The sequence below is a fragment of the Phallusia mammillata genome, chromosome 2 (genome assembly GCF_965637545.1).
Source record: "Phallusia mammillata chromosome 2, kaPhaMamm4.hap1.1, whole genome shotgun sequence".
Taxonomy (NCBI): domain Eukaryota; kingdom Metazoa; phylum Chordata; class Ascidiacea; order Phlebobranchia; family Ascidiidae; genus Phallusia; species Phallusia mammillata.
The window spans coordinates 21487844-21513744 of record NC_137253.1 but is presented as its reverse complement, the minus strand read 5'-3'; the positions used below and the strand labels follow the sequence as shown (position 1 = coordinate 21513744).

General features: G+C 36.1%; 5 protein-coding genes across 6 annotated transcripts; 1 reads left to right on the top strand and 4 right to left on the bottom strand.

The window, feature by feature from the left end:
• Positions 1–2206: 2206 nt before the first annotated feature.
• On the bottom strand, positions 2207–5918 carry LOC145213654 (syntaxin-5-like). The gene is made up of 8 exons (XM_080082018.1): positions 5815–5918; positions 5565–5734; positions 4699–4772; positions 4572–4627; positions 4273–4460; positions 4028–4172; positions 3485–3722; positions 2207–2937 (listed from the first exon to the last, which is right to left on the bottom strand). Exons 1-8 carry the CDS (start codon positions 5855–5857, stop codon positions 2778–2780), a joined length of 1074 nt encoding a protein of 357 aa, XP_079938144.1. The 5' UTR covers positions 5858–5918; the 3' UTR covers positions 2207–2777.
• A 1665-nt stretch (positions 5919–7583) lies between these two features.
• LOC145213656 (uncharacterized) lies at positions 7584–8276 on the top strand. The gene is made up of 3 exons (XM_080082020.1): positions 7584–7842; positions 7983–8036; positions 8111–8276. The coding sequence occupies exons 1-3, from the start codon at positions 7632–7634 to the stop codon at positions 8176–8178; spliced, it is 333 nt and encodes a 110-aa protein (XP_079938146.1). The 5' UTR covers positions 7584–7631; the 3' UTR covers positions 8179–8276.
• LOC145213653 (kelch domain-containing protein 2-like) lies at positions 8183–10878 on the bottom strand. Of its 2 annotated transcripts, XM_080082016.1 has the most exons (12): positions 10743–10878; positions 10610–10686; positions 10427–10547; positions 10258–10361; positions 10107–10188; positions 9841–9921; positions 9528–9608; positions 9401–9462; positions 9224–9330; positions 8903–9060; positions 8609–8661; positions 8183–8539 (listed from the first exon to the last, which is right to left on the bottom strand). In XM_080082016.1, the coding sequence occupies exons 1-12, from the start codon at positions 10860–10862 to the stop codon at positions 8428–8430; spliced, it is 1158 nt and encodes a 385-aa protein (XP_079938142.1). In that variant the 5' UTR covers positions 10863–10878; the 3' UTR covers positions 8183–8427. The 2 variants fall into 2 exon arrangements, with proteins under 2 accessions (XP_079938142.1, XP_079938143.1); XM_080082017.1 differs by lacking the exon at positions 10610–10686 and having other exon boundaries at positions 10743–10806.
• A 45-nt stretch (positions 10879–10923) lies between these two features.
• On the bottom strand, positions 10924–12680 carry LOC145213655 (sn-1-specific diacylglycerol lipase ABHD11-like). Its single transcript, XM_080082019.1, has 7 exons — positions 12531–12680; positions 12273–12414; positions 12040–12213; positions 11904–11982; positions 11732–11841; positions 11476–11666; positions 10924–11407 (listed from the first exon to the last, which is right to left on the bottom strand). The coding sequence occupies exons 1-7, from the start codon at positions 12578–12580 to the stop codon at positions 11251–11253; spliced, it is 903 nt and encodes a 300-aa protein (XP_079938145.1). The 5' UTR covers positions 12581–12680; the 3' UTR covers positions 10924–11250.
• A 1352-nt stretch (positions 12681–14032) lies between these two features.
• Positions 14033–25418, bottom strand: LOC145213841 (neutral alpha-glucosidase AB-like). Its single transcript, XM_080082252.1, has 22 exons — positions 25166–25418; positions 25001–25099; positions 24557–24793; positions 24229–24420; positions 23540–23600; positions 23032–23164; positions 22436–22634; positions 19268–19400; positions 19053–19201; positions 18847–18957; positions 18654–18785; positions 18474–18584; positions 17928–18111; positions 17753–17849; positions 17588–17689; positions 16539–16734; positions 15851–16029; positions 15322–15404; positions 15020–15133; positions 14839–14948; positions 14630–14727; positions 14033–14477 (listed from the first exon to the last, which is right to left on the bottom strand). Exons 1-22 carry the CDS (start codon positions 25228–25230, stop codon positions 14368–14370), a joined length of 2895 nt encoding a protein of 964 aa, XP_079938378.1. The 5' UTR covers positions 25231–25418; the 3' UTR covers positions 14033–14367.
• Positions 25419–25901: the final 483 nt, after the last annotated feature.

Below are 25901 nucleotides of genomic sequence, written 5' to 3'. Positions count from 1 at the left end.
ATTGCATGAATATTTAGTTTTGTCATAATGGGGCAATGAGATATAGGCTTGCATTTAGATGCCTACCAGTAGAATTGCCGACCTTTACCTCCGTTAGCCACTGTGGAAAGATGTGGAAACCCACTACAGTATTTTTCGTCCAAGAAATTGTCATGGCCATTGCATTTTTTTCTTGACAGGCGTACGTAGAAGGGAAACATCTTGAGCAAAACGTTATATTCGAAGAAATTGTAGCTTAACTGTAGTGTGACAGGTTAATAAAAATAAAAAGTGCGTACGCGAAACAACATAACTTATTAAAGCCTGTCAAAGGGGACGCTATAGATTAATTAATGGTAATTTTAGCCATCAAATGAGTCTCCTGCAAGCGATGGTACAAGTCGGGTGAAATATTTATATTTTTTGTAAAGAATACCAACAACCTAGGTGGGAAAAAAATATAGTCAGGTTAACCAAAGTAAGCCGATCGGCAGATATTCCGGATCAAGAGCAGAGAAGATGTCTAAGCGCAGCAGTTCCCATGTGACAAGGCACTAGCCTGCGATCGGATTCGAACCCACCACAGGAGTCTTTCCGGGACTTGCGCTCTACCAACTGAGCTACACAGAAACCGCCGAAAGTCGAATCACAAGCACCGTCGCCTGCCTATAGTATGCTGTATTCAACTTTGCCTTCGTGATCGTTTTGTCAACTCGTGGTTTTATAATACACATAGCAGGCATAAATAACCCTGACAAGTTGGTTTATTGCAAATCATGGACACGACAGACCCTTGCAAGCTGACTACTTACAGCTGTTTGCCTTAAAACGGTGGAAATTGGCGATCTTACCCAGGGCATCCAAGCGTGACGACTCTTCGCTCTAAAACCGAAAGGGCCTAAAAAATGAGAAGCGTGCTCATCATTATCAGGCACAACCGCTTATACCAGTGGTTCTCAACCTTTCGTGGACCGTGGCCCCCTAAAAGTAACTTTTGGACCTCGTGGCCCCCTTCAAGTAACCCTGTAGGACCTGTGGCCCCTTAAAAATGTAAATGGCAATCTCATGTTAGAATTCGGTACTAATTTCTACTTTACACAGGTCGAATAGAATGAACAAGAATCCGTAATCGTAAAAAAAACCTTAATATATAGACAAATAGTATGGAAAATAGTCATTAAATTAGGGATTAAAGTTAAAAAGGAAATGGATTTTAGTGGGTGTTTCTGGTGAATCTACATCCGTGGCCCCCGAAACACAGCTCGTGGTCCCCCCTGGGGGGCCATGGGCCCTGGTTGAGAACCACTGGCTATACCATAAAGTAGTCTGTTCGCACCAGGAACGACTCTTCGCTCTAAAACCGAAACGGCTTAAAATATTTTCAAACGGTCTTCATTGGTCAACTTCAAATTGCAGTCAGTAACAGCGTACAAAGTTTCAGCGTAATTTAAAACCTAATTTTATGAATGCAGACCATGGTCTTAGATTAACTAAATGATAAATTTTATTATGTCTGCACTGCGATGCTGTGGCTATAAATAGTAACAATTAAAAATAATGATGCAACTATTGCAACCGCTTATGAATTGGGAATCACCAAGCCAAAATCAGGAGCGGGAGTATGTGAGTTGCAACGTTTCGACAGCGCAAGCAAACATTTCCAAAACAGATTTGAAAGGGTGACACTAAAACGCTGAATATTGCGGGAGATTGCGGTGCTATTGGGGTTGGGTTGAAGTTTTATAATAGTATATGAATCAAAAAATGTCCCTGCCTAAAACTTATTCAGCTATTTCCTGACATTCGGCAAATTTTTTTAAATTTTTTTAACGATTTTCATAAAACCTCACCTCAACCTTAATAGCATCAACCGTCAGCAATTTAACCCGATATTCAGCGGTTTTCACGACGTCGCATTTCGTTATCATCACATTATGAGTAGGCTACTCCACTTCATTTGTCAGATGTCACCATTTGACCCCTAGAAGTTTCTAACCATTTCACCATACATTTGCATGCGTTGTATCAACACAACACCGCATCTAAAATGTTTGAACCAAACTGTTTTCTCCCTCACATTTGCACGATGTGCGCAAAAATGTAAAAAAAAAATAACAGGCAGTTGCTCCTCACACATTTTTTCATGATGTTTGCTGCAAACACCCATAACCCTTAAGAATTGTTATGTTCAACAACTAAGTCTTGTACAAAAAAATGAGACAATGCATTTTGCATTTGTGACCACCGATGTTTAAAGCCATTCCCAACATGTCGGCACATACCGTTTCTATGTATAATATTGCACAGCCAATGTTTAAAATCATGAACAAAAATAACTAGTTTGTTTTAAATTCTACCCAACATAAAGAAAATCAGAAGAGTGAAACAAAGCGTGGACACAACAATAGGCATTTTATATACTCTTGCAATATGCAAACAGTCACTTGAAAATCTGCCATGATAGCCCTCAACAGTAGTTTTTCAACATAAAATTGTCATATTAGGACAATCTTTTGAAACAATAAATAAGCTAATTAGCTATGCAGTAGGGAATGGGAAAAAAACTTAATATCATGGCACATACTTGGGACTCAACCAATCATTAATTTAAAGCCCACTAAGCATTAGCACCAAGACTTATTTTTAAATCTTTTTTTTTTAATTTAAATCTTCTGCCATGTGCATTTACTTAACATATTTTCAAGTGCATTCAGTGTTTAAGTAGTCTTATGCATTTGGATGGTGGCTTAGCCTAAATGCGTGAAATAGAAAAAGAAATACATAAAGTTGTTGTAACTTTAGGCAAAGAAAACAACAAAAACTATAAAAAACACAATAAGAACAAGAAAAACTTTAATCATCAGCCAGCGGTTGGAAGTGATGCCTTGAAAATACTTGAGTATTTCGGTATGAGCTGCTTCTATATTTAACTCACTTTCCTCCATGTTAGAGTCAATTCTGAAAACAATATTAATTTACAAACATATTGATTTTTTATCACATTTGTACTCAAGGAATAAAGATCTAAGGGTTCTTTAACAGGAAGCATTATCACCCCCTATGATGCGATATTGTCCAGTCAGGGAGTGTTGTGACAATTTTTAGAGTTAGGGGGCAACTCTGCTTGTAAGCAGGCAATTTCAGAAAAACTAATTGCTACAAAATGCAAAAAATAAGACTAAAGCTGACTAACTTTATTACTCAAACAAAAAAACAACACCAGGTGCAAAAGCTCCACATGTTGCTATTCATATAAACTGGGTTATCTATGGATTGTTTATGTTTGTTTGTGTGATGTAAAGCATATTGTATAACACAACAGCACGGAACTTTGATGTACTACTGCATTAGCATACATAGCAACTAAAAAAAATATTTCTAAACACAAACATGTAAACAAATCTTTACAGAAGGCATTACCATCACTTAATCAGAATAACTTTTTTAAACATTGTTTTTTACCTTCACAATTTTTCATCAAGCTAAAATAAACTGAAAACCATACCTCAACACCTGCTCTTCTTGTTCTTTTACCATGGTGGCAAGTTGCTGAAAAATATTTCCTAGCTCAACAATAGTTGTTTCAATAGTTTCCATTGTGTTGGCACGGTCTGATATGTAGGCATCTTGTTGCTCAACCAACTGCATGGTCTGTCCAGCAGAACTTCCATCCATTGATATGGCAACTGAACCAGATCTTCCAGATTCTGATCTTTGTTCATCCATTAGAAGAACTGAGCCACCTTAAAACATAATTAAGAAAAATACACATGTGTTTTGGTGAAATCCAAACTTTGTTACTGCGCAACAAAATCGTTTTTTCTTTGTAAGAAAACAACTGGTCGTCACATAAAAAAGAAGAAAAAAAAGCTAACAAAAAATGGGAATGTGTATCAACATAAGCTGAACTTGAATTAGATTTTCAAACTTTAAATTCAATATTATGTGACATTGCATTACTAAGAAAAGGGAATTTAATAATTACCATAAAGCCAAGTTCTGGAAACTTGCACTTTAGACTAAACAAACTGTTTTGAAGAACACTTACTATTTCCTTGTGTGGCAGATGGGGGCATAGATGCGGAAAGGTTGGTGCTACTAAACTGATCCTTCCGCAATTTTTGCTGCTTCATGTTTTCCCGTCTCACTTCAAGGACAGATTTAAAATTTTCTGACATGTGGGCAAGTTTGGACTGTTAAAAACACATTAAATTAGGCAAATACCGAGCACAATCAAATCTAATATTTGTACACATAAAAATGTTTTAGACTCAAGATAAAACTTTTTCTTACTCGCAGTGTTCGAACAATAGATGTTGTATGACGTTGGGCATCCTTTCTTGCAACTGGGAGTGAAGCAGTTTTGCTTTCTTCCAGCTGCTGTATTTTTCTTTTAAGTGATGTAATGTCTTTTTTAATAATGTAGGTCAATTCCTGTATTTCTACCGGACGATCATCAAAAAGACTTCGTTTTTTACACACTATAACAAAGACAAACTGATTGAATTCAATGTAACTATAAACCATATTTTTTTAACAGCATGTATGTTACACACAAAAACAACGCAAATTTTCAATAACTGTTTTATTACAGAGAGTAAGTTTTTCCAGTTTCTCATATGTTCTTGCCAAGTCCTGTCCAATGTTCCTGCATGACAATGAACAGAATAGAGTTTGATGACTGTTTTACACAAGGCAATACCAAAAAGTGTTACTCACTTAGCAAATTTTGAAAATTCGCTGTGTCTTTTCAATGTAACTTTTGGAGACTGGTGCAAGGCAGTTCCATTTGACTAAATACAAAATAAACAAAATAAACCACATAATATCTGTATAGATAACAAGAATGCTAGAAAGGTGGCTCTTAATAAGTTTTCTAATAAGTCAATTTCTGTACATGTCATATCTTTATTCTTTCAACACACCACTTGCAATACCTATAACAGATATACATGTGTTTCTTATTTCAATTAGGTCCCTTCGTTGCCTGAAATTTAACAACATTTTATAATTGTTTCTTTAACAGAATCCAGTTGGTCCTCACACCTACATACTTGGAAATTGGTAATAAATTAAATGAGAGCACCATTTTTTAAATTCAAAATTTGTAAACATCTTACAGAGCATTTGTCAAATTTAACCAAAACATAAAACATCTTGCATTAACATGTTTTGTGCTAAAAATGAAAACACCAAATTCTGAAATTGCCCTCCAGCTCAGTGGTTCTTAACTCACTTCAGGTAATGGACCACCAGTTCTGAACCATTGCTATAGCTTGAGTCGAGTCATATATTTATGTTCAAAGCCAGTGTTAAAACAGTGGCAACTTCACTTCCAGTAAAGTATGAAGCAAAGATCTTCTGGGCCATGATTTTTAGTAAGTACAGTGGCATGTGGCTAAAGTGTCTATCTATATTAATTTACATGGATCACACTGGGATAAGTATATTAAGTGTGTAAGATTGATAAAAAACGTTTGATGCACCATTTCCTCATTAAACAGGAGGACAAACCCATTTTGGACAGACAAAAGATTGATCAAAACAACAATATAATATTCAACCAAACAAGTTATTGCAATCACCTGTCTTGATTTTAATGATTTTAGGACAGACTGAAATTCAGTGGTGCGATCTCTACTGGCAATACTCATGGTAATCACCAAATCTTCACCACAATCACTATGATGGTCGTCAGAATCAGTATCTTTTGTGTAAGTAGATGGTGAAAGAGTTTGGGTTATGCTCCAGTTGCCTGTTCATGAATAAGAATGCAAACATATTACAAATATTAAACTTTTTTATAAATTTTAATGAGAGGATTGGTGTTGTTACCTGTCTGTGGACTATTGGTGGAAAAACGATGTCGTGCAGCCATTGAAATACATTTGCTTTGTTATAACAGCTAAACTTCTGAAATATACAAGGAGATGTGTAAGTAACACATAAATACCAAGCTTTTCGCCAATACATAATGCTTTGCAGCGAAGTAGCAGTATCAATAAGTAGTATGTATTCATTTCAAAGCAAGTGTCAATAACAACAACAGCAGAGACATAACATTGTTGGTCTCTTATTTAACAGATATTATGCACTGTTCCATCTTCTGTGATAATAAATAGCAAGAGTTCAAAAGGTATCAAACGAGTCATTGCCTCAATTCTGCATTTTCAAAAATTATCCATAAATCCCTTGCCAAATGTTTTGACTTTTGTTTGAAATCACAACCTTTAGTCACACTTGAAATAACATTTCCAATTTGTGAGTGTCTTCATTAAAAGTACCTTTTATTGATATTTTGGTAGATGGTTTATGACACGAAGTGACTGTGTGAAAATTTAAAATTTTTGTTGCTTGACAAATAACTACCCACAACTTACAGCTACTTGAAACATACAGCCCAAACTGAAAGAAATTTATTATTACAAAAACTTTGGATTGTTATGAAGGTTAAAGGTTGTAAAATTTGGTAAAACTGCTGTGGTGCATGCACAATGGAGCAAAACTTGTAAAAATTTGTTGTTTAGTTTCATTGTTCATTTTGTCACAGTCTTGTAGGTATTACATATAAATTGTGTCAATCATTAAATCCACTTTTAATTCTAAGGACAATCAATCCACGCAGAAAAGCAGTAATTTATCACAATTATGTTGATGAAAACAAATCCTCTACACAAAGTTGCAGCGTTAATGTATGTATGCTGTTACTGTTTACAGAAGCACAAACATACATGCTACAGCTACTACGTGTGTTTATGGCCGAATGTTTAAGGTTATATTAATTACTTTATTCCAAACAGATTGTACTGCTTTCCGAAACGACGATTTTACGTAAAACACATTAATAACCGATGCTTTATCATAGCGTTGACAGTTGACACACACAATCATCAAGTTATTTATCACAACGGTTTTTACACCACACATGAATGTGTACTTTTTACTTTCACAGTTAAAATACATTTTTGATTGTGTCGCAGTAATACACATAACTTCAACCTTAAAATCCTAGTTCACTAAATATATGTTTTTCACTATAATTTAAAACACAACAATTGTCAATTGTGATGGCTTTCTGAAAGAAGTTCCGAATTTGCCCAGCTGACATGCAGTACATCATGCGGAACCAATCCACGTCACAATCAAACAAGTCTCGAAAATTTTAATTATAGATGTCTTAAAAGTTACCGTACTTGTGGAAGGTAGTAATTGCTATTGTAATTAAAAGAATTTCGGTTGGGCAAATTAAAAAAATGAAGTATAGCAGCTAAAACAAAATGTGACCGTGGTGTTGACTGGTGATACACCTTGTATGTTTAAAATGGCTAGCAAAAAGTTATAAAATATAATGATAAAATAAAACAATTTTCTTAGCTTTCATGGCGATCAAAAAAAGTTTTCAAGATAAAAATAAAATTTTAAATATGTCCGTACGCCCAGAACCGGGTTTTTAAAAAAAATGAGAATTTTTTTTTTGCATGATCGTGGTTGGCGAAGGACTGAAGGTCAGTTGCTAACTTGTTGCAGTGGGACAAGAAGCAGTATTTTAGTCTTGAATTAGAGTTTATGCGGTGAGTTAGGATGAGATATTAAACACTTTTAATTTATGTTATAGAAGGAATTCGCAAACGAGTTTTTGTTATTTTATAACAATGGGTAAATACACCAAATACTCGCATGGCTTTCCTACTATTTGGAGTCACTGGATGTACCCGCCAAAGAATGTTTCAACCCTGCAGTATATGTCGGCTGTGTTGAAAGGTACTTGGAAATCACATCAGGGAACAATAAAAGCCAACTGGGCTTTGGCCCCAAGCTTTTTATTGGGAACATATCTCCTCTGGAAAATTTCCAAAGAAGGAGGTATGAGTTTGAACCATTTTATGTATTAATAAAACGGCAACCTTCGAAGTTCTAGCCATACTACTTAAAAAAACAAAAAAAATGGGTCATATTTTGTGTTAAGTTAAGTATGCTTTCATTGTATTTTTGTTGCATTTCAGCTAATTCAGAATTCTCTGTGAGCTTGAGGTCAGATACAGGAAATTGGTTGTATGGTAAGATACATTGGCATTAAGTGTTTAATTATCATACTTTACAAAATATGTGTAACTCTGCTCTTGGTCGACAGGACCACCAAGCCCAAAAGCAGTTGCAGAAAGGAAAGAACACCATATCCTGCATGCACCACACAAATAACCAATTAAACAAATGTAAATTTATTTTTTCAATGTTACAGTTCAAAACACGTTGGCAAGAATTAAATTTAATAAAACAACTTCATGAACATAAAATAATATGTGTGTTTTGTTGTCTTTGTAGAATAATACCAAAATACAACATGTATTCCTGAAGGGTATGAACAAGGGTACCTTTTTGTGATACATAGGTAAGGTGATAACACTAAGTTTTTCAAGTGACAATAAGATTGCACTTGTATGTTAGGTTTCAACCACCATTCCCAGCCATTGATGAGAGTTTATTGTATAATGACGTTGGTAAAGCTTCTTTTTTTCCTGACCATTGTTTTTGATGCTCCGACAAACTTTCAAGGCATATTCTGATAGGAAACAACAACATTTAAATAATGGGCACAACATATGCAAAGCATTTTTCTTTGGGCACTCACCGCAGTAAAGGCTTTGGTTGCAAATTAAATGTAACCAACTTGTTACTGTGTTTCTAAAACAACAGAGGAAAGTGTAAATGTTTAAGACAAAAAAATGAAAAAAACAATCACAGTATTGCCAAAATATTCTTGATTATTACAGCAAAATGTCATTGTTTCTAATTGTCTTGGTATCTCAAGTTTATGAATAAAAAAATTAAATGAGCAGTTTCAATGGACCTGCAAAAAGGCAAGCCACTTTCAGCAATTTTTGTGTACTTTTATACACTAAAGATAAAAGAAACTAAAACTTACTGGATTTTCTAAAAATATGTTATTTTCACAACCAGCAAAAATAACCACTTCTCCCAAGTAAGCACCAATACATGCAGAGTGCCAAAGACGCGGATGCTTCACTGACATGTCAATTTCTGTCCATACATTTTTGTCAACATCATACAACCAGCCATCAGCTTTATATCAAATATGTCAACAAATGTATGACAATTAGTTTGTGTAGGTTTCAGGAGTTTTATACAACCACATGAAAAGTTATTTTATACACAACTTTCACTTTTCTGTGCTAATGTGATAGAAATATTTTTGTTATGTGCAAATTTTTATTTCCTAACTTACAGAAAATATTTTGGTCAGAATTCAAACCCCCAAACACAAAAACAGTATTGTGATTGGCATAAGTCATTGAATGCCATGATCTTCCAACTGGGACAACACCTTGGTTTCTGCAGATGCAAAAATCATTTTCACAAAAACCCCACAAACAGCATGAATTGCAATTGCATAACATCTTACACAATTGTAGTCCATGTAAATGTGTGCAGACACAACATATGCATATCATTTAATCTTCTATCCTAGAACAATAAAAGTAAAGTAAAATGAAAAAGCTTAGCAATTATAGTTGTTCACTTGGAGTTACCAGATGTCTTCCTCCAAAAACATAAGCCTTGCTTCCAATTGCAACACATGCATGTGCGGCTCTTGAAGAAGGCTTTGGACCCTGTGCAAAAAAGCATGGCAAGGGTTAGCAATTACCAACTGTGGCCCACAGTCTGTCCACAAAAGATTTGTTTCTGGGCCACACAGAAACCAAGGTTGCAGAGTCCTTGGAATTTTTAAGGCTCCAACACAGTTGATGTATCAAGTGCATTCTTATACTATTATATAATCCATTCATAACATAAAGTCTTGGGAGTGACAGTAGAACTCAATCCTGTTGGGTCTGTACTTACCAAGTTTGGCAAAGTAACCCAACAATTGTCATCCAGATCAAAAGCAAATAGGTGATTATTCCATCCTCTGTCTGGATATACCTGAAACATATATGTTAGCTATACCTGTTATCTGTCAGCTTTCAATCATTGTAAATAGGTTACTTGATGCAATTTACTGCCACTAATGCTATGGAGAAATGTGAATTGGAAAAATTGTTAAGCTAACAAATACATTTGGATGCCAATTGCCCACTTGTTGCTTGTTTTCCTAAACCAATAATTACCGCGGTAAGGTCTCTGTGAAAGTCCCCATTGTTTATGTGAATGTTTTCTGGCCTGGGACCATAACCAGCAAAGTATATGATTCTAAAAAAAACTGTATGTTAAGTGTTCCAACACTTCAATCTCTAGATTAAAATTACAATATTACTATACCTATTATTAAATGTACAACAGGACAGTTTATTTCTACCACTTGGTGGTTTACCAGTGATCCGAACTTTTCTCCAAAATCTGTCCTTTAGGTCAAAACAATACACCTAAATTGTATATAGATTTCAATTACAGATTCTTTCACAGACACCAATGTCGAGCAATATTTTACGTTGTTGCTGTCTCCATCCTCTTGACTTATTCCTCCAAATATTATCAGACAATTATTTACACAAGTGTAGCAAGTTGCCAGCAATCGTGGGGGAACATAACCACGAATATGCTCTTTTGACCTTAAATAAAAAATATAAAATGACTTTTGCATAAGTTTATATTCGTTAGTCACCAAAACAACCATTTGCGACAGTCCAGATCATACATCCATATTATATGTGAATCATGCCTGTAATCAATTGATTCAGATCCCGTTTCCTAAAATTTAGAAACAAATAAATACACCTTAATGCATAATTAATGTGTGTACTCACAGCATAATATCCTCCCCACACAAACATCACATTGTCCCACACTACAGCAACGTGTCCACTTCGCTTTTCAGGTATTTGTTCATCCATCAACAAACCCAGAGCTCTTCGCAAAGCCCACATAAAATATCTTGGGTATTATCAAGCTTTATATTAGGTTAGCTATATATAGTGTTTTAAACCACTGCCAAAAAAAACGTATATTTCATTTATCAAGACTGGTATTAATATGGTAAAACAAATTTAATAAAACACAAAACTGAACCAAGGATGCACCAATATTAGCTAGTATTTGCAACAACAAAATGCAACACACACACGTATAGCCTGAAACAAAAAAAATGTCAATAGACTTAAATGGCATATAAAACTGTGTGAGCTAACACTCTGCAATGACACATATCATCCTGGCAGGACAAAGCTATTTGTTGTTAAAAGCAAGGTTGTCCAACTCAAGCACACATAACACACAGACGCAATACGACGAAAATATTTGTGCAATTTACTTATGTCAACTGAAAACAGGAAATGCAGTCGGCCTAATAAAAGATACAATGCACTGTAAAAATTCAGAGGGCTTTTCACTGTGTACCCAATGTCCACCACCAGGAATATGTGAAATGACAGCTTTTGGAAACAACTGCTTGATAATTGGATAATCTTGATACCTGCCAAGCAAAAATTGTTTTTTCTGTTTTTTTTCAAACTTTTTGGTTACGAAAAGTTGGACACTTACCCAATAAATGGTGATGCACCTCCTCCAATAAACAATGTGTCTTTGTTGTATTGTAAACCTTTGAAAGTTTGTTCACTTTGTCGGGACTGCACAAGGTGATTACAAATTGCATCCAGGTTTACCCTCCAACCAAAGTTGCCAGGTGACAACTCACTCACATTTGTAAGAATAAAACTTCGAACTGAAAAGTCCTAATAAAAGGCCACATTAGAAAGTGACTTATAAACCTAACAATGCATACAAGAAACATCCTTACCTTAACTGACTCAAGGAGTTGTTGATCAACATCCTTTCTAGCTGTGGAAAGAGATTTGTTCCCATTCCATGTAACTCGCTGCATGGCTTTTACATAGTTTAAAACAGATTCTGTTGAGAATAAAAAGACTGTTGGCTTAGCCCTAAACGAAACTAAAAAATGGACAACTTGCCTCTATCACTAGATGTGGACAAACTGAATGAACTAGCAGGTGAAGAATCAACCACAACTAATTTGTCTATGATATCTGGCTGTAAAACGCAACAAGGGTTCAAATAAAATATATTTTAAAAACTTGGAAATGTTACATTATGAAGAGCAGTGTGAATTGCCATTCGTCCACCCATGCTATGTCCAACCAAAACACATTTGTATATTCCAAGCCTTTGAAGGAGTTCCAGTACATCATTGCTCATGTTCTCCAAACTCATTTCATTACTATGATCACTGCTACCATGATTTCTTGCATCATAAGTAACTACCTGGACAGGAAAAGTAATTTGATTATGTTTGAATAGGATGTCACTTAAACAAAACCTACTGATCTTCCTAGAAGTTTCACCAAGTGTTTTGACAAGGAATTAAAGTTGTTTTTATTTCCCAAAACCCCATGTGCTAAAACAATTGGTGGTTCATTCGATGAAGTTTCCACAACACTGCAGGATATCTTGGTATTAAATGACCTTAAAAATAAAACACATAAATTACCAGCAAGCACTACAGTATTTTTGATTTACAACCTGGCAGCAGCAACAACAATATAGATGATAAATAAAACATTAAAATGGACAAGCATTACCTTTTTGAAACATTTGTTCTTAGATGTGTAAAAAGTAATGAAAGCTTCATTTTTATTGCATTTTGTCTTGTAACACAAAGCCGTAGAACAGGAAGATAGTGTGTTCTATAACTATTCAATTTATTTGACACCTGTAAATTAACAAAATGGATATATTTTAGTAAATCATTCACTCTCTAATGTACAGCACATCTTTAACGGTAAAATGACAGGATTCTGTCAGCAACAAAAAGCACAACAAAATGCACAGCAAGTTGGAACGAAGATACTCTTTTCCGAATCCGTATGCGTGTCCTACACTCCTACAGCATCTAAGTAATACCCTTACAAACCTACATATCGGACACACCACAACGCAAGGCTTAGAAAAAAACACTAGCCGAATAGTCTGTGTTGTGACAAAACTGGAATCTCAACTCAAGCTTTTAGTCGTCGACCCCTCTCGAGTATCAATTGTCAAAAAACAGGTGAACTCCCTGTTTGAATGATAACTTTGATGCAAAGCCACCTTGTGGATGTATTTGACACAGTTGTCTATTTAAAAAGCCTTCGAAAGTTGACTTGACGAGACATATTATAATGTTGTTTTTTATCGTCATTGTTGTAGGTGCTGCGGCCTGTGTTTTAGGGTGGGGTCTACACTCTACAGTTTGCGTTGCGTATTTCCTCCGACAATCAGTATTTTAACAAAATTCAATAGTCTACAACAGGGGTTCCCAACCTTTTTGTGACGCGACCCAAATACTTGCCAAAATTTTGTTTAGTGGTTTCTCGCGATCCATGGACATGCTACTTTAGTTTTATTTTTGTCTGTAAATTCGGAAAGCTTTTTAAAAATTTCTACGCAAGTTTAGCAAATCAATAACCTTATAACGAACAAATAGTGTTGTTTTTTCGACCAAACATTTCCATTTAGCCAGGACTTGGAGCTGAATCGAAGAATTATTAGCCAGACAACGCTCAACTGTGAGCTAACACATCAGTTTATGACGTCACAAACATTTTTAGCCATTATGATGACAAGTTGTGATAAAATTATTGTTGGGCAACAATTTAAAGCCTTGAGATATATGTAAACATAACGCTACAAGGCGAAATCAAAAAGTAGATGTTCTTATTGTCACTGAAACAAGCGACCCAACTTTGGGTCGCGACCCATAGGTTGGGAAACACTGGTCTACAACACAGTTTTTCAGGTAAACTATTCCAATTACCCCAATTGTTTTCGGTAGATGTAATTTCAGCACCAGCAGCCAAAGAGTTTAAAATGTAAACAGTCCAGTCCCGGTCCTGTTTTCGGGGTTATACAACACGTTACAAAGCAGATTTACAAAACTTAAATACTATCTACTTCGCGCTAGATCGCTCTTATGGTCGTTGTTTTCTACCTTTTTTGCACCCTCAATTGTTGCATTAACAATAGCTGAAGTTCGTTTTGAAAGCACAAAGTTGTGTATGGCCTACTATTTAAACAGCCTGCATGTAAAACCAGTCACAAGCAATCACAAGTTTGGTCATTTTCATTGCACGACGTTGTGGGCCTTGTGGTCAACGATTTCAGTACAGACAGAGTGTTCAAAATGCTCATGGTAAACAAACTCATAATTACTGCATAAAAAACACGTACCAAAACTTGTCACAAATTTTCGAAAAGTTGAAGGTCGAGGCCAAAAATGAACTATTACAGCTTTTGAACGAATATAAGCACCACAGGGCCATTTTTCACGCAATTGAACTTTTAAACTAAACTAGGCACAGCATCGCAAACAAGGTCTATATAGTGGAGGCAATATATCAACAGAACTGCTTCGAATTAGAATAGGATTTGCAGAAGCTTTCACTGGATTGCTATAGACCAGTCCTTTTGCATTTTCACACCAGGTTTGCGTACTGTAAGCACTCGCGTTGTGCTCTCATATGAAAACTCGAGTGGGTGAACTTGACCGTCTGAAAAAAACACAAATTTAATGCTCGTTATTCGGAACATGCAAAAAAGTTTAACGCAGTGTGGGATTTGACTTACCAACACAAAAATAAATTGTAATACTAATTTATTACTATGGCAAAAACGGTTAACAAGTAAAACGGCTATAACTTACCGACAGTCATCTCGATCTTAGTCGGTCGTGAAACACCCATAAAAACAACTCTCTCCAACCAAGCGTCAGAGTCCCACGATGCATCAGGGTTTGCAGATCTACAAAGACACATACTAGTCAGCAGGAAGGCATTTTTCGATTTTCAATGACTCAATATCGGAAAACGGGGCCAAAGACGCCAAACGAGAAAAAAAGTAATACAAACTTACTTGGAAATCAGCACATTGTTCTGAAACAACAGGTTCTTGTAATTGTACTTCAAGTTTTGGAATCCAAAGGTATGTCCATCATCCATGTACAGCTGACCTACAGCCGTACCCTAATACCAAAGACATCATTTGCATTGAATGGTTTTAGAATGGGGCGGGATTTAATTAATCACATTCATACCTGGGGACTAACAGCCACAAACAGAGTGTATGGGTCGTGAGTCATCAGAGCAGAGCAACGGCGAACTCGCATTTTTCGTGGAACTATGGTGCCCCCACGTTGAAGTACAGCGATCTGAGACAAAGTGTATCAAAATTATTTCTGCTATTTAGGGAATATTCTTCTTTTTCGAAATCTATGTTTTTGAAATAACTTTATTACAAACGTCTTATTCTTTGAATTTTGGATTTTGCTGCCACCAAATACAGTAAAAAAGATTTTGACAAAAAACTCCAAATTTCCATACAGACGACTTGGTTTACCTTGTCCAATGGAGTCGAAATAGACACTGTATTTGGACTTGGATAATATTGGTAAGTTTTCACATCGAACCATCCAGTTGCTCCTGCAAATAAGCCAATGTTGTTACTTTGACAAAAACGATTTTGTACTTAACTTGCAGTTATGTTTGTTACGCAAAAATTTCGCTTTGGTATCGTGTTGATATCTTATGTATCAGATGGACGATAAAACTGCAAATGTCCATCATAGTCTTGTTGTTATAACGGGCATTCATTGAACATTATTGTGCGTTTTTAGCCTACAAAGTGTGGCACAAATAAACACAAAGTATGTAAGTTGCCCCAAAGTAAAAAATGTCAAACTCATCAAAGAGTAAAACTGGAAAAAGGGATATAAATACGCTCCTTTCATAATACAAGTAATTACTTAAACATGTTGTAATACGAGACCAGAGGATTTGCAAAATTTTGAGGTCACGGCCCCACTTTAGTTGTGTATCCCTGCATTAGAGCAATACACATCACTTTACCAGTTTACTAATGGGCATACCTGGAAGATACACTGAGGTGACTTGAGTGTTGGGTTTTGATACAGGTTGCACCAACAGAGCAGTTCCAACCATGTGCGAGTCGTCTTTATCAAATGTTGAAACATCAGCTGGAAATTCGTACCAAAGGGGTCTCATCGGTGGTTCCCCAGATTTGTGAGCTTGGAAGAAGAGTGTGTACCTACAAACGAAACGAGTCTATTCACTTGACACCATTGACTGGCTGTTTTCCAATCCCCTTCATAATACAATTGTTTTGGTATGCTGGAGGCCGGTCGAGTTACTCGAATAACTGTTGGATAATTTTGTTTACTTTCGTGCTAAGGAGCTGCTTTTTAGTTCAACCAGTCAAGTTTAGTTTCTGCTTAGGTTTTACACGTTTACAAAATACAAAGTCCGGGATTGGAATAATAACCACAACCTCTTACGCAGACAAAGGGTGGCAATAATTGCCTTGATAGTTTAATCAAAGTAACATAAATTTCATGTTACTTGTTTAGTATACTTTTTGATAACGCGTTAAAATATTTTCAGTTGACATTGATTAACCAGCATTTTAACGTTCGACCTTTAGCACTTTGAACCTTTCAAGGGCCTTTTATAAAAGCAGGCCGCTTGATCAGGAAACGAACGACAAGCGAATCAGGCATTTGAAATTAATGCACAACAAGCGTACAAAATGGCACTCACCAATAGGGCAGCAACTCGTAGCGTTCGCGAATAGCAGCTCGGATTATGTCCCGGTATTTGTCATCATACAACCATGGTTCACGACGAGACGTGTCAATGTGGGCATGGGCACGGAAAAATGGCTGATAAGCGGCAGCTTGATACCAACGAGACAGCATTTCCGGATCCGGGTTTTTAAAGAAACCGCCAACGTCGGCTGTCCAAAAAAAGAAGAGGTATTAACTAGGAGGAAAATAAAAGCTAAATCTATTGGCAGAGGTGTTTTCAAAATGATTCTGGAAGGGTTGCATTCAAACTAGGGATGGACCGAGCCGAGCCAGAACCCGAGTACTCGGTACCGAGCATCGCTGTTTTAGATGCTCGGTGCTCGGCCGAGCAGTTGCACAAACTGACCCGAGCGTTAAATTTGCACATTCATGCCCTGCTAACATACGTAAATAGTGTTCTAAAGGGTATCCAAAAAAACGAATGATTTTTCAAATGTATTAGATTGTGGAAAAACACGTTCTTTACGGGCATGTACAGCTCAATAAAACACCGCCGGTGACGTAAGAGACCTTGCAGAGCTAAAATGTAGAAAGGGGATTTTTTGTGACGTCATAAAGCACCGAGCGTGCTCGGCCGAGCACCGAGCATTAAAGTGAGATGCTCGGTGCTCGACCAAACAGAACATTTGCAGTTTTGGCACATCCCTAATTCAAACAAGCAATAACTACATGTCATGTTCAACTGAAAGTTGAATCAGTTTCTACTCTATACCCTTAATACAGTGGTGGGATTCAGCCGGTTCATACCGGTTCTATGGAATGGTCTCACGAAATTTTATGAGATCAGCAAACACGTTAGCATTACTGGTTACTGTCAATGGACTTCTTGTTACAGAACCGGCTGAAAAATATGACTTTTGTGACAGAACCGGCTGACAAAAATTGAATCCATCACTGCCAATATTCTAACTAGAGCGAAAAGTTACTGAAAATTAAACTTACAACCAATACCAAGGGAATTAAGTCACACTAAACAAACTATACTATAAAAACACAATTCACCTCCAGAATGGGCTATTCCACACAATCCAATTGATAAGAGCATTGGCACACTTGCTGCCAAATGACCCCACTCAGCTGTGTTATCTCCAGTCCAAATTGCCCCTGTAAATTAAATCTAACGTTATACCAGAAACATTTGATCCTTGGAGCTGCAATCCAACATACCATATTTCTGAGTTCCAATGTAAAATGCTCTTGACAAAACAAATGGTCTTTCGTTTCCTTGAGAACGAGCTAGCTGTCCTTTTACAGTTGACATTTGCTGAAAATTAAGGACAAAATTATAGAGGTGTGTTGCAGAAAAAGAAACCTGAACGCATGTTTTTTTTTATTTTCTTACCAGTAGTATTCCATATAAGTTATGTACATGGCGATGTTCCCATCCAGCACCATGGATGATATCTTTGTGCATAGTAATTTCTGGTCCATTGAAGACACTGGGCTCATTCATGTCATTCCATGTGAAAAGGTTAAGTGTGGAACCCTTGTAAACTTCTGGGACAAACTGACTTGCCCACCAATCCCTAGAAAGATAACAGTTTAATGTTAAACAGCGAAAATTTCAATGCATTAGAACAGGGACCAGCAACCTTTTAGACAGTGTATGCTAAATTACTTGCTAAAGACTTGCATCATTATAAACATAAAACCAGCAATGTATAAATTAGTTTAAATTATATCATAAAGTATGTCAATATGTAAATATGCAAAAGGACACCATCTTTGTCACTGATATTAATTAATTGCAATTTTTTTAATTTGCTACTACTAAGATTTAAATGTGTTCACAACAAGTGAGAAAAAAAAATGCAGAAACTACAATAAACTAATAAATCAATACATGTTAAATTACAAAAAAAAGGAAATTAAAATTATTAATACAAACCTGACTTCAGGCAAGGTCAAATCCAGGTAAGCTGAATCACCAGGCCAACACCAACCCTTAAACTCACTTCCATCCTTGTTCTTGATAAAATATCCCTTGTTCTGTGCTTCTCTAATAAGTTCAACATAAAACCAATTTACTAACATGTCAATGCTTTTATGAGGTAATGAATATACACACCTGTATATGTGATAATTTGTGTCCACTTTGATGTGAGGATCAATAATGGTAACCATTTTGCGACCTTTGGCAGCCAAAGCATTTTGCATTTGCACCGGGTCTGGGAACTTCAGTGTGTCCCATGTGAAATACCTATGATTCGTTTTAGATACAATTAGCTTATATTTGTTCATCTATTAGCATTCCTATGTACCTTTTTCCATCGGTGTGTTCAATGTCTAACCACAGACAATCATAGGGAATATCATGTTCATCAAAACCAGCATCAACTGTTTTAACATCTTGCTCATCTTTGTAGTTCCACCTTGAGAATAGTTAAAAGACATGTTTATAAAGTTTCAACACGTTTTTACCACAAATAAACTATTTTGCATGCAAGCTTGAGATTGTTCATTTTACCTGCTTTGATGGTAAGTGGTTGCCCACATTGGTGGCATATATGGTGTCCCAGTTAATTTTGTGTACTGCCTCATGACATCAGCAGGATTGCGTCCCAGCATGAAGTAAACATCAATCACTCCACTTTCTGACATCCAATGCACATTCACCTTGTTATGACAAAAATGTCAACAACAAAATCGACCGAATTTTTTTTGTACATCAGCTATAATTACCTCTGGAACAGCTTCTTCACCAGCAAAATAACCGAACAGAGTTCCAAGCACACCCTTGTTGTCTTCAGTGGAGTCCACATCCACCCAAGTTTCAGCTGCATTCAGCCAAAGAAGGCCAACAGTGCGTTTTGAGCTAAAAAATACAATTTATAGTTAACTGAAAATGAAAATATTTTCCAAGTAAAAGAATCAGTTAATAAATTTACATGGAATACCGTATATACTCGCCTATAGGTCGCACCACCGTATAGGTCGCACTATTAGTTTTGTGTTTAAAAAGTGTAATTTAGAGTTGACTCACACATAAGTCGCACTGAAAATCTAGGGATTTAAAAGGCCCTTAGCCTAGCTTTTTTTGCATAAATAACCGGTGCAATTGGTTGTTTTTTACCATTGAACTGCATTGCATTGAAACTGAAAAACTATGTTTTCTCAACAAAGCGGGAAAATCCAACGCAAGCTGAGCTGACGCATGTGCGCTCATGAGACTGTCTCGCATTGGTATGTGCGTGCACGAGCGCATGCACCCGTATTCGATAGCACATTTCCACTACAATTCGCGACTTGCACTTATGTCTCGCGTATAGGTCGCACCTATATATATTTTTTTAAATACAGACGAATCCGGTTAATCGCATAATCCGTTTAATTGCATCACAATTAAAAATCCCAAACCTACGCCCATCGTTTGTTAAGAAAATCGTCCGATTAATCGCATACCGGTTTATCGTATAAACCGGATATTCGCATCGATTTTCCACGAAATATGCGATTAACCGGATTGATGATCTTTATGTGAAAGTGGAACAGCCCGAGTATTTGAAATAAAAAACGACGATATGATAGTAAAATCCTCCGGAGGTAATGTACGCGAAAAAGACGTAGATGCATTTTTGCATTCCACACCAATAACGTTGAAAATGACACGTCTCAACCATAAAATATTTTGGAAAAGTTATTAGGAGATTAAATCGGGCGTTCAGTGTACCGCTGTGCGATAACAAGGAGTCGTATCTCACAGCCGTACATTGATCCTTTTTTATTGCCTTATCTAATCGCCAATAGTTTAAATCAAGCGTTTAAATAAAGAGTTCAACATGTTAAAATTACGAAACTGGTGTTCCGGCAAAGACGCTGATTGTAATTTCTTACAAGTGCGAACTGCACCAAATTCGAAGTGTTAAACTGTATTGAAATTTAAACAATGTTAAATGTAAAACAACTGTTTAAAAATGTTTTCTGTCATATTGTTCAGGACCCGCCAAACACGTAATGGTTGTAAAAAATGTTAGATCGCAAGTAATCACACCATGTTGTTTAGATTCACGTAGTTGGTAACGTGCTAATGATTGCCATATTTTGTCTTCTGTTCGTGACCTTGCGCAACTTATCAGGTAAAACACCGATTAAGAAAGGCATTTATTCCTGTAGTATTTGTTGCTGCTTTACATTTTTGAAGCAACGATCACACGTTGATCACGTGACAGTCACGCTAATCTTGCAGCTGCAGTTTTGCTGAGTAAGCTAGAAAGTAGCGCCACAATCTGAGTCGTTAAAGTTTTGCTAAAATCAAATATTCTTTTTGTCAATTGGATAACGGGTTATAATAGAAACTGATGCAGCTCGCCTTAGTGCCCTTGCGCTGTAGAATGTGCCAAAGTTGTAAGTTTGACCCGGTTTCGGTCGTGTACTTTCGGGTTTGGGCTTGCTTACAAATATGCACCTAGCACTTTGCCGCTTAACGCGTTGGTTTGAACTAGAAAACGAAATAGGTTAGAAACAACAGGCCATTTTACGTGTATATTAGGCGAGAGGCCTGGCAAGACTAAAACGTCATAAACCGTCTTCATAGGGAAGTTCCCAAATTTAAATGTTGGGCCGCTTAGCTACGATGCGATGTAACATATCTTTTCAAATAAACCTGACTGCAAGAGAAAGCACAAATCTAACGAACTGTGGCGTGTGCGCCAGTTAAGAGTGTGTGTGTGCGTTTCTACTGTTTCTTTAACACACTTAGGCGATTGCACCATAGCCACGACAGTTAGGATGCATGACGTCATGTATTGCGCTGAGAGCAGCAATTTTTTCAATTCCCGGCAACAAAAGAGAGAAAATACTGCTCCGTTGCCAAAGTTGAGCGTCACTGCAACTTTGTTTCAGCTGGGGAAGTGAAAATGAGCACTTTTGTAACCGGCGTGTACTGTTTACATAGCAACCGGATTATCGCATAATCCGGTTAATCGCATCAAATACCCTTGGCAAATCGATGATGCGATTAACCGGATTCGTCTGTCTAAGTAAAAAAGTTGCGACCTATACGCGAGTATATACGGTATATATATTTTGCCTTACTGGCATCTTCAGTTCCTACAACACCACAGGATAAAACATAATAAAGGGTGAATTTGATCATTTTCAGTATAAATCGCTTAAGGCCCCTAACATATAGCAGAGGACTGATTTTAGGATCAGGAAACTTTTGACAACATAACTAGGATTGGTTCGGATATCAATAATTTCCACTATGCGGATAACGGATATATACGAATATTTTGAATTTAGCTATCCGGTTAACCAGATAATAACAAGTCTATTACAAAATCATCCAATAGTGGCAGAGATTTCGTTTTAGTGTTCATAATTGTACACCATATATATCAAATTTACGCATTTACTACTTAAGCAGTGTTGTTCTGAAAAAGAACAATACATCAGTTGTTTCACATATTGCCCAACAGTCAATTTTCTGAGCGAAAATAGGCCCCAAACATTGTTATTAAAGTATATATTTCTTTTTCGAATCTCAGAATTCATCCTTCCGAGCGAATCACCTTACAATGGATGCATTTTCTATTTTATTAGTGTGACTTTAATTTTCTCGTGAATGCACAACTAAGTAAATATTTGTATTAATTAGCATAAACACAAAGTCGTCTGTTGCATCTATCACTGCACATTAACTGTGTGTCATATAAAATTATGTTAAAATGCTTATGCAGCACTATTCTTTAGTTATCCAGTTAACCGACATAAAAATATCTGGATATCGGATAGCCAAAAACTCTTCGGTTAAACGGTTAACCGGTTATCTGTTAACCGGATAATTCATTCCTAAACATAACTAGCAATTTTAAAACATAGCAAAATTGTATTAACAGTAAGACATACTTATGTCCGATCATAAAGGGGATTGAGCCATAGAGAGCAGCACGGCTGTCCAATTCATATTCAAACACATCCAGATTGTAGAGGCGATATGGCTCGGAGCCAACAGTTGATTTAAGTGCCATTTTGTCAGCGTGCTCCGGGATGCCATACACATGAGCAAAGTTGACAAAAGATGTATCCAGGCCAATTGATTCAGGACCTGATACAAAATACATGTTGTATTATTAACTTAAACTCATTATAAAACAGTATTTAATCTGCTACTATGTTATTTTTCAAAAACTTAACTGCATAATTTTCAATTTTTTTCACACCTTTAGATTGTGTATCTTGTTGCAAATACAAAAAAATCCTATTGTGATAAAAACAGCTAAAGACCCAGTTTCAAATCATTGTAAGCTGTAAGGCGCTAAGAGGACCAAAACAGAGTGTGTATTTCTACTGTTATTGATATTATTACTATTGTTGTTTATTTCTGTATTTAAGTTGTTTGTTTTACTGAAAATGTAACACAGAAAGAATTTGTTTAACATAGTGTATATGTCATAAGTGTAATTTCCAAAATATGTCCATACTTTTAAGCAATTTAGAATTACCTCTGGGTTTCGAGTCTGTATGGGTTTTAAATGTTTCCTCCCACATTCCAGGTTGATCATCAGGATCACTCTCTTCCTTCTCTTCTTCCTGGGGCTCCTGTTCTTCCTGTTTATCTTCTTCCTCATTTTCACCCTGAAACAGATCATTTCAATTCTTGAAACTATCAATAACATTTCTTGAATAACATTTATGAAAATATAACATTAAAAGGATCTAGTCTTATAATTGCTGCAGAACAATAACAAATTCGCAGTCCAGTCCAGATAAAAAATCTCCAAAGTAAATCAATGATTTAACATATTTTACACATTTTTGGAAAAAGTTTTGAAATAAAGAGGGTAAAACAATAGAATAATATGTACCAATAAAACAGATTTTTATTTAATATTGCTTCAATACAAAATTTATTGCTTCAATACAAACTATCAATAAACTGTTACAAAACCATTTTGTTTGGGGGGTATTTCTTTTACATCTCCATGCACGATAGAAATTATTATTGCATACCTGTTCTGCTTGTTCTTCGTCGGGGTTTTCTGGTTCTTCTGGCTTTGTTTTTTCTTCATGACTAAAAAATAACATTTAGTCCAAACATGTTTAACCCTATGCCACTTAGATTCATGCACTATCTACACTGTTGAACAAAGGAACAGCAAAACTTAAAGAAGCCTGCATTAAACTAACATGCATGTACCAAGAAAACAAGGTGCAGTAAATTGTGTGAAACACTGATGATGATGGTTTCTCTGTTGTTAGACTGCCACCATTTTTGACATGACTACAACAAGCATAAAGATTAATCTTTTAATTCATACAAAATAATGTTAGTACAGTGCAAGCTTTTGCTAAAGCTATGAAAGCATTCTTACTCATCTTCATAAATTACCATTTTATAACAGGGCATACAAACAATTATTCTATTGCCATTCTGAAGTTGATCGAAACCTAAATGACAAAACCTGAAAATCACCCAAAACGAGAATAAAATTGGTGGAGCACATCTCAAAACAAAATTGATTAAAAACCAAAAGTGCCAAGTAACATTGCCAATAAAAACAGTTTTCTATTAATACAAACCCTTCCAGTGGGATATTAAAATTTACCAATGTGCTAGTATCCATGCAGCATTCAAAACATTTGCAAAGTAAGTAAGCAAGCATCTACGATTTTCTAGGGGTTTGTTTGCATATTCTTACGGTTTGGGAACAGGCTTCTGTCTCAGATGTTCAATATGCATCAAGTTTCTGGAATTGACACTGAACACAGGCTCTTTTTCATCATAAATATCTAGTCGAAAGGGGCTACATGAAATCACAGCTTGGATGTTGGTGTTATCACCAAGATGGAAAACAATGGAACCATTCTTCAGATTTGGGACTGCAATCATACTGGAATATAAAAAGTTTGTAAATTATTAAGCTTAATCCAATGTCAAACATTCTCAAGTCAAGATAGATAACAATAACAATTTTAACCAGCAGAAAAGCTCAATCCAGTATAATCTAGTTTTAAGGCATTCCTTACTTTTGTGCTTTAACATCTTCAATTGTGTTTGGAACTTCGTAACGTTCAGCAATAGGTTGTGCCTCATTAATTTTAAGTCGTAGAGTTGAATCCTCCAAAGCGAATAAATCCAAAACAAATGCCTTGTTGTTTTGTGTGTTCGTTATATCGAGAGCAAAATGACTATTGTCAATTTTCCTTAGAGAGTCAATGTTTGTAACATATGGTGAGATCTCAGGTTTAAAATTCCTTTGCCTCCTGAGTAACAAAGAAAAATGAAGGTTTTAATCTACCCATTCAAGTTTTTTTGGTTTAATAAAGAAAACATCACACAAATAAACATTTTTGGATTAATAATAAAAACATCACACATAATTCCACACCAATGAATATGATAGCCTAAGTTTCATTCTTAATGCACTGTGTCAACAGGAAAATGTTCTTTGAGTAAAAATTTTTACTTACTGGCAAAATGCACTTTGATCACATCGTTTAAAGTTGCCAGCATCGACTGCTTCAGTTTCATCCATGATCATCAGAAAAACGATTGCCAACAACTGAAAACTAAGTGACACAAATCAGCCAAGCCCCATGAAACAGAATGACATGTAAAAATGTTGCTAAACTTACCCAAGGCAACGTTTGCTTTGCTTAATGTAAATTGACATTGTTGGAAAATAGTCCAAAACAAACATACACAAAAATGTATTAACTGTGAACGACAACCATGCAAAAAGAAAATCCACTTTTCAAGAGGCGATAGTAGTTCAACCCCTATCGAACCATGCAGTTGCGCTTCGTCCTTCAGTTGCGTCGTACTTTAAGCTGTCAAAATAAATCGGTAAAATCACGACTCCGCAATTTGCTTCAGCGGCAGCGCCGGTACTGGATGACGCGTCGCAATGTGAAATTATTGAACCGTGCCAACTCACTGGACCTTATCCTATGTTTCGTCACTTTATTTTTTACATTTTTTGCGACAAAATATTGTATTGTAATGGATTTTATCGACGCTGAAGGTATGACAACCCTTTGTGAGATACGAAAACACAGGACAAATGCACATTGCAACAAGAATCGAGGACTAGTTGATTTGGGAGTTGGGTCATAGTCTTTACATACAAACGGTGGCCTATGTAAAGACTATGGTTGGATTTAAAAACTCGTTATCGATCCTGACGAGGTTGTGCTCTACTTGTAGTTGGGTTCATTCACGTTGCTAAAGTTGTTATTGTTTACGCAGCGTTCTTGTACGATACTCGCATGAAGCGTGATTTTTTACACTGTCGCTCTACATAGATTGGTAAGCATTGTGTATGACGTCATAATGGCATATTGTAGTCTCATGCATTATTGTGTATCTAGG

Excerpts from the sequence above, each read along its gene's own strand:
- LOC145213654 (XM_080082018.1), bottom strand. The coding sequence starts at position 5,857 with ATGGCTGCACGACATCGTTTTTCCACCAATAGTCCACAGACAG. Across the intron at positions 4,773-5,564 it reads AATCATTAAAATCAAGACAG|TCAAATGGAACTGCCTTGCA; the intron begins GTGATTGCAATA and ends TTTTGTATTTAG. Across the intron at positions 3,723-4,027 it reads ATCTGCCACACAAGGAAATA|GTGGCTCAGTTCTTCTAATG; the intron begins GTAAGTGTTCTT and ends TTATGTTTTAAG.
- LOC145213656 (XM_080082020.1), top strand. The coding sequence starts at position 7,632 with ATGGGTAAATACACCAAATACTCGCATGGCTTTCCTACTATTTGGAGT. Across the intron at positions 7,843-7,982 it reads GAAAATTTCCAAAGAAGGAG|CTAATTCAGAATTCTCTGTG; the intron begins GTATGAGTTTGA and ends GTTGCATTTCAG. Across the intron at positions 8,037-8,110 it reads TACAGGAAATTGGTTGTATG|GACCACCAAGCCCAAAAGCA; the intron begins GTAAGATACATT and ends CTTGGTCGACAG.
- LOC145213653 (XM_080082016.1), bottom strand. The coding sequence starts at position 10,862 with ATGTGGGCTTTGCGAAGAGCTCTGGGTTTGTTGATGGATGAACAAATA. Across the intron at positions 10,687-10,742 it reads TGTGGGGAGGATATTATGCT|GAAACGGGATCTGAATCAAT; the intron begins GTGAGTACACAC and ends TCTAAATTTTAG. Across the intron at positions 9,609-9,840 it reads GGGTTACTTTGCCAAACTTG|GGTCCAAAGCCTTCTTCAAG; the intron begins GTAAGTACAGAC and ends TTTTTTGCACAG.
- LOC145213655 (XM_080082019.1), bottom strand. The coding sequence starts at position 12,580 with ATGAAGCTTTCATTACTTTTTACACATCTAAGAACAAATGTTTCAAAA. Across the intron at positions 11,983-12,039 it reads TTCACACTGCTCTTCATAAT|CCAGATATCATAGACAAATT; the intron begins GTAACATTTCCA and ends TGCGTTTTACAG. Across the intron at positions 11,408-11,475 it reads GGTGCATCACCATTTATTGG|GTATCAAGATTATCCAATTA; the intron begins GTAAGTGTCCAA and ends TTTGCTTGGCAG.
- LOC145213841 (XM_080082252.1), bottom strand. The coding sequence starts at position 25,230 with ATGTTTGTTTTGGACTATTTTCCAACAATGTCAATTTACATTAAGCAA. Across the intron at positions 19,202-19,267 it reads GTGAAGAAGCTGTTCCAGAG|GTGAATGTGCATTGGATGTC; the intron begins GTAATTATAGCT and ends TGTCATAACAAG. Across the intron at positions 15,405-15,850 it reads CACCTCAGTGTATCTTCCAG|GAGCAACTGGATGGTTCGAT; the intron begins GTATGCCCATTA and ends GCTTATTTGCAG.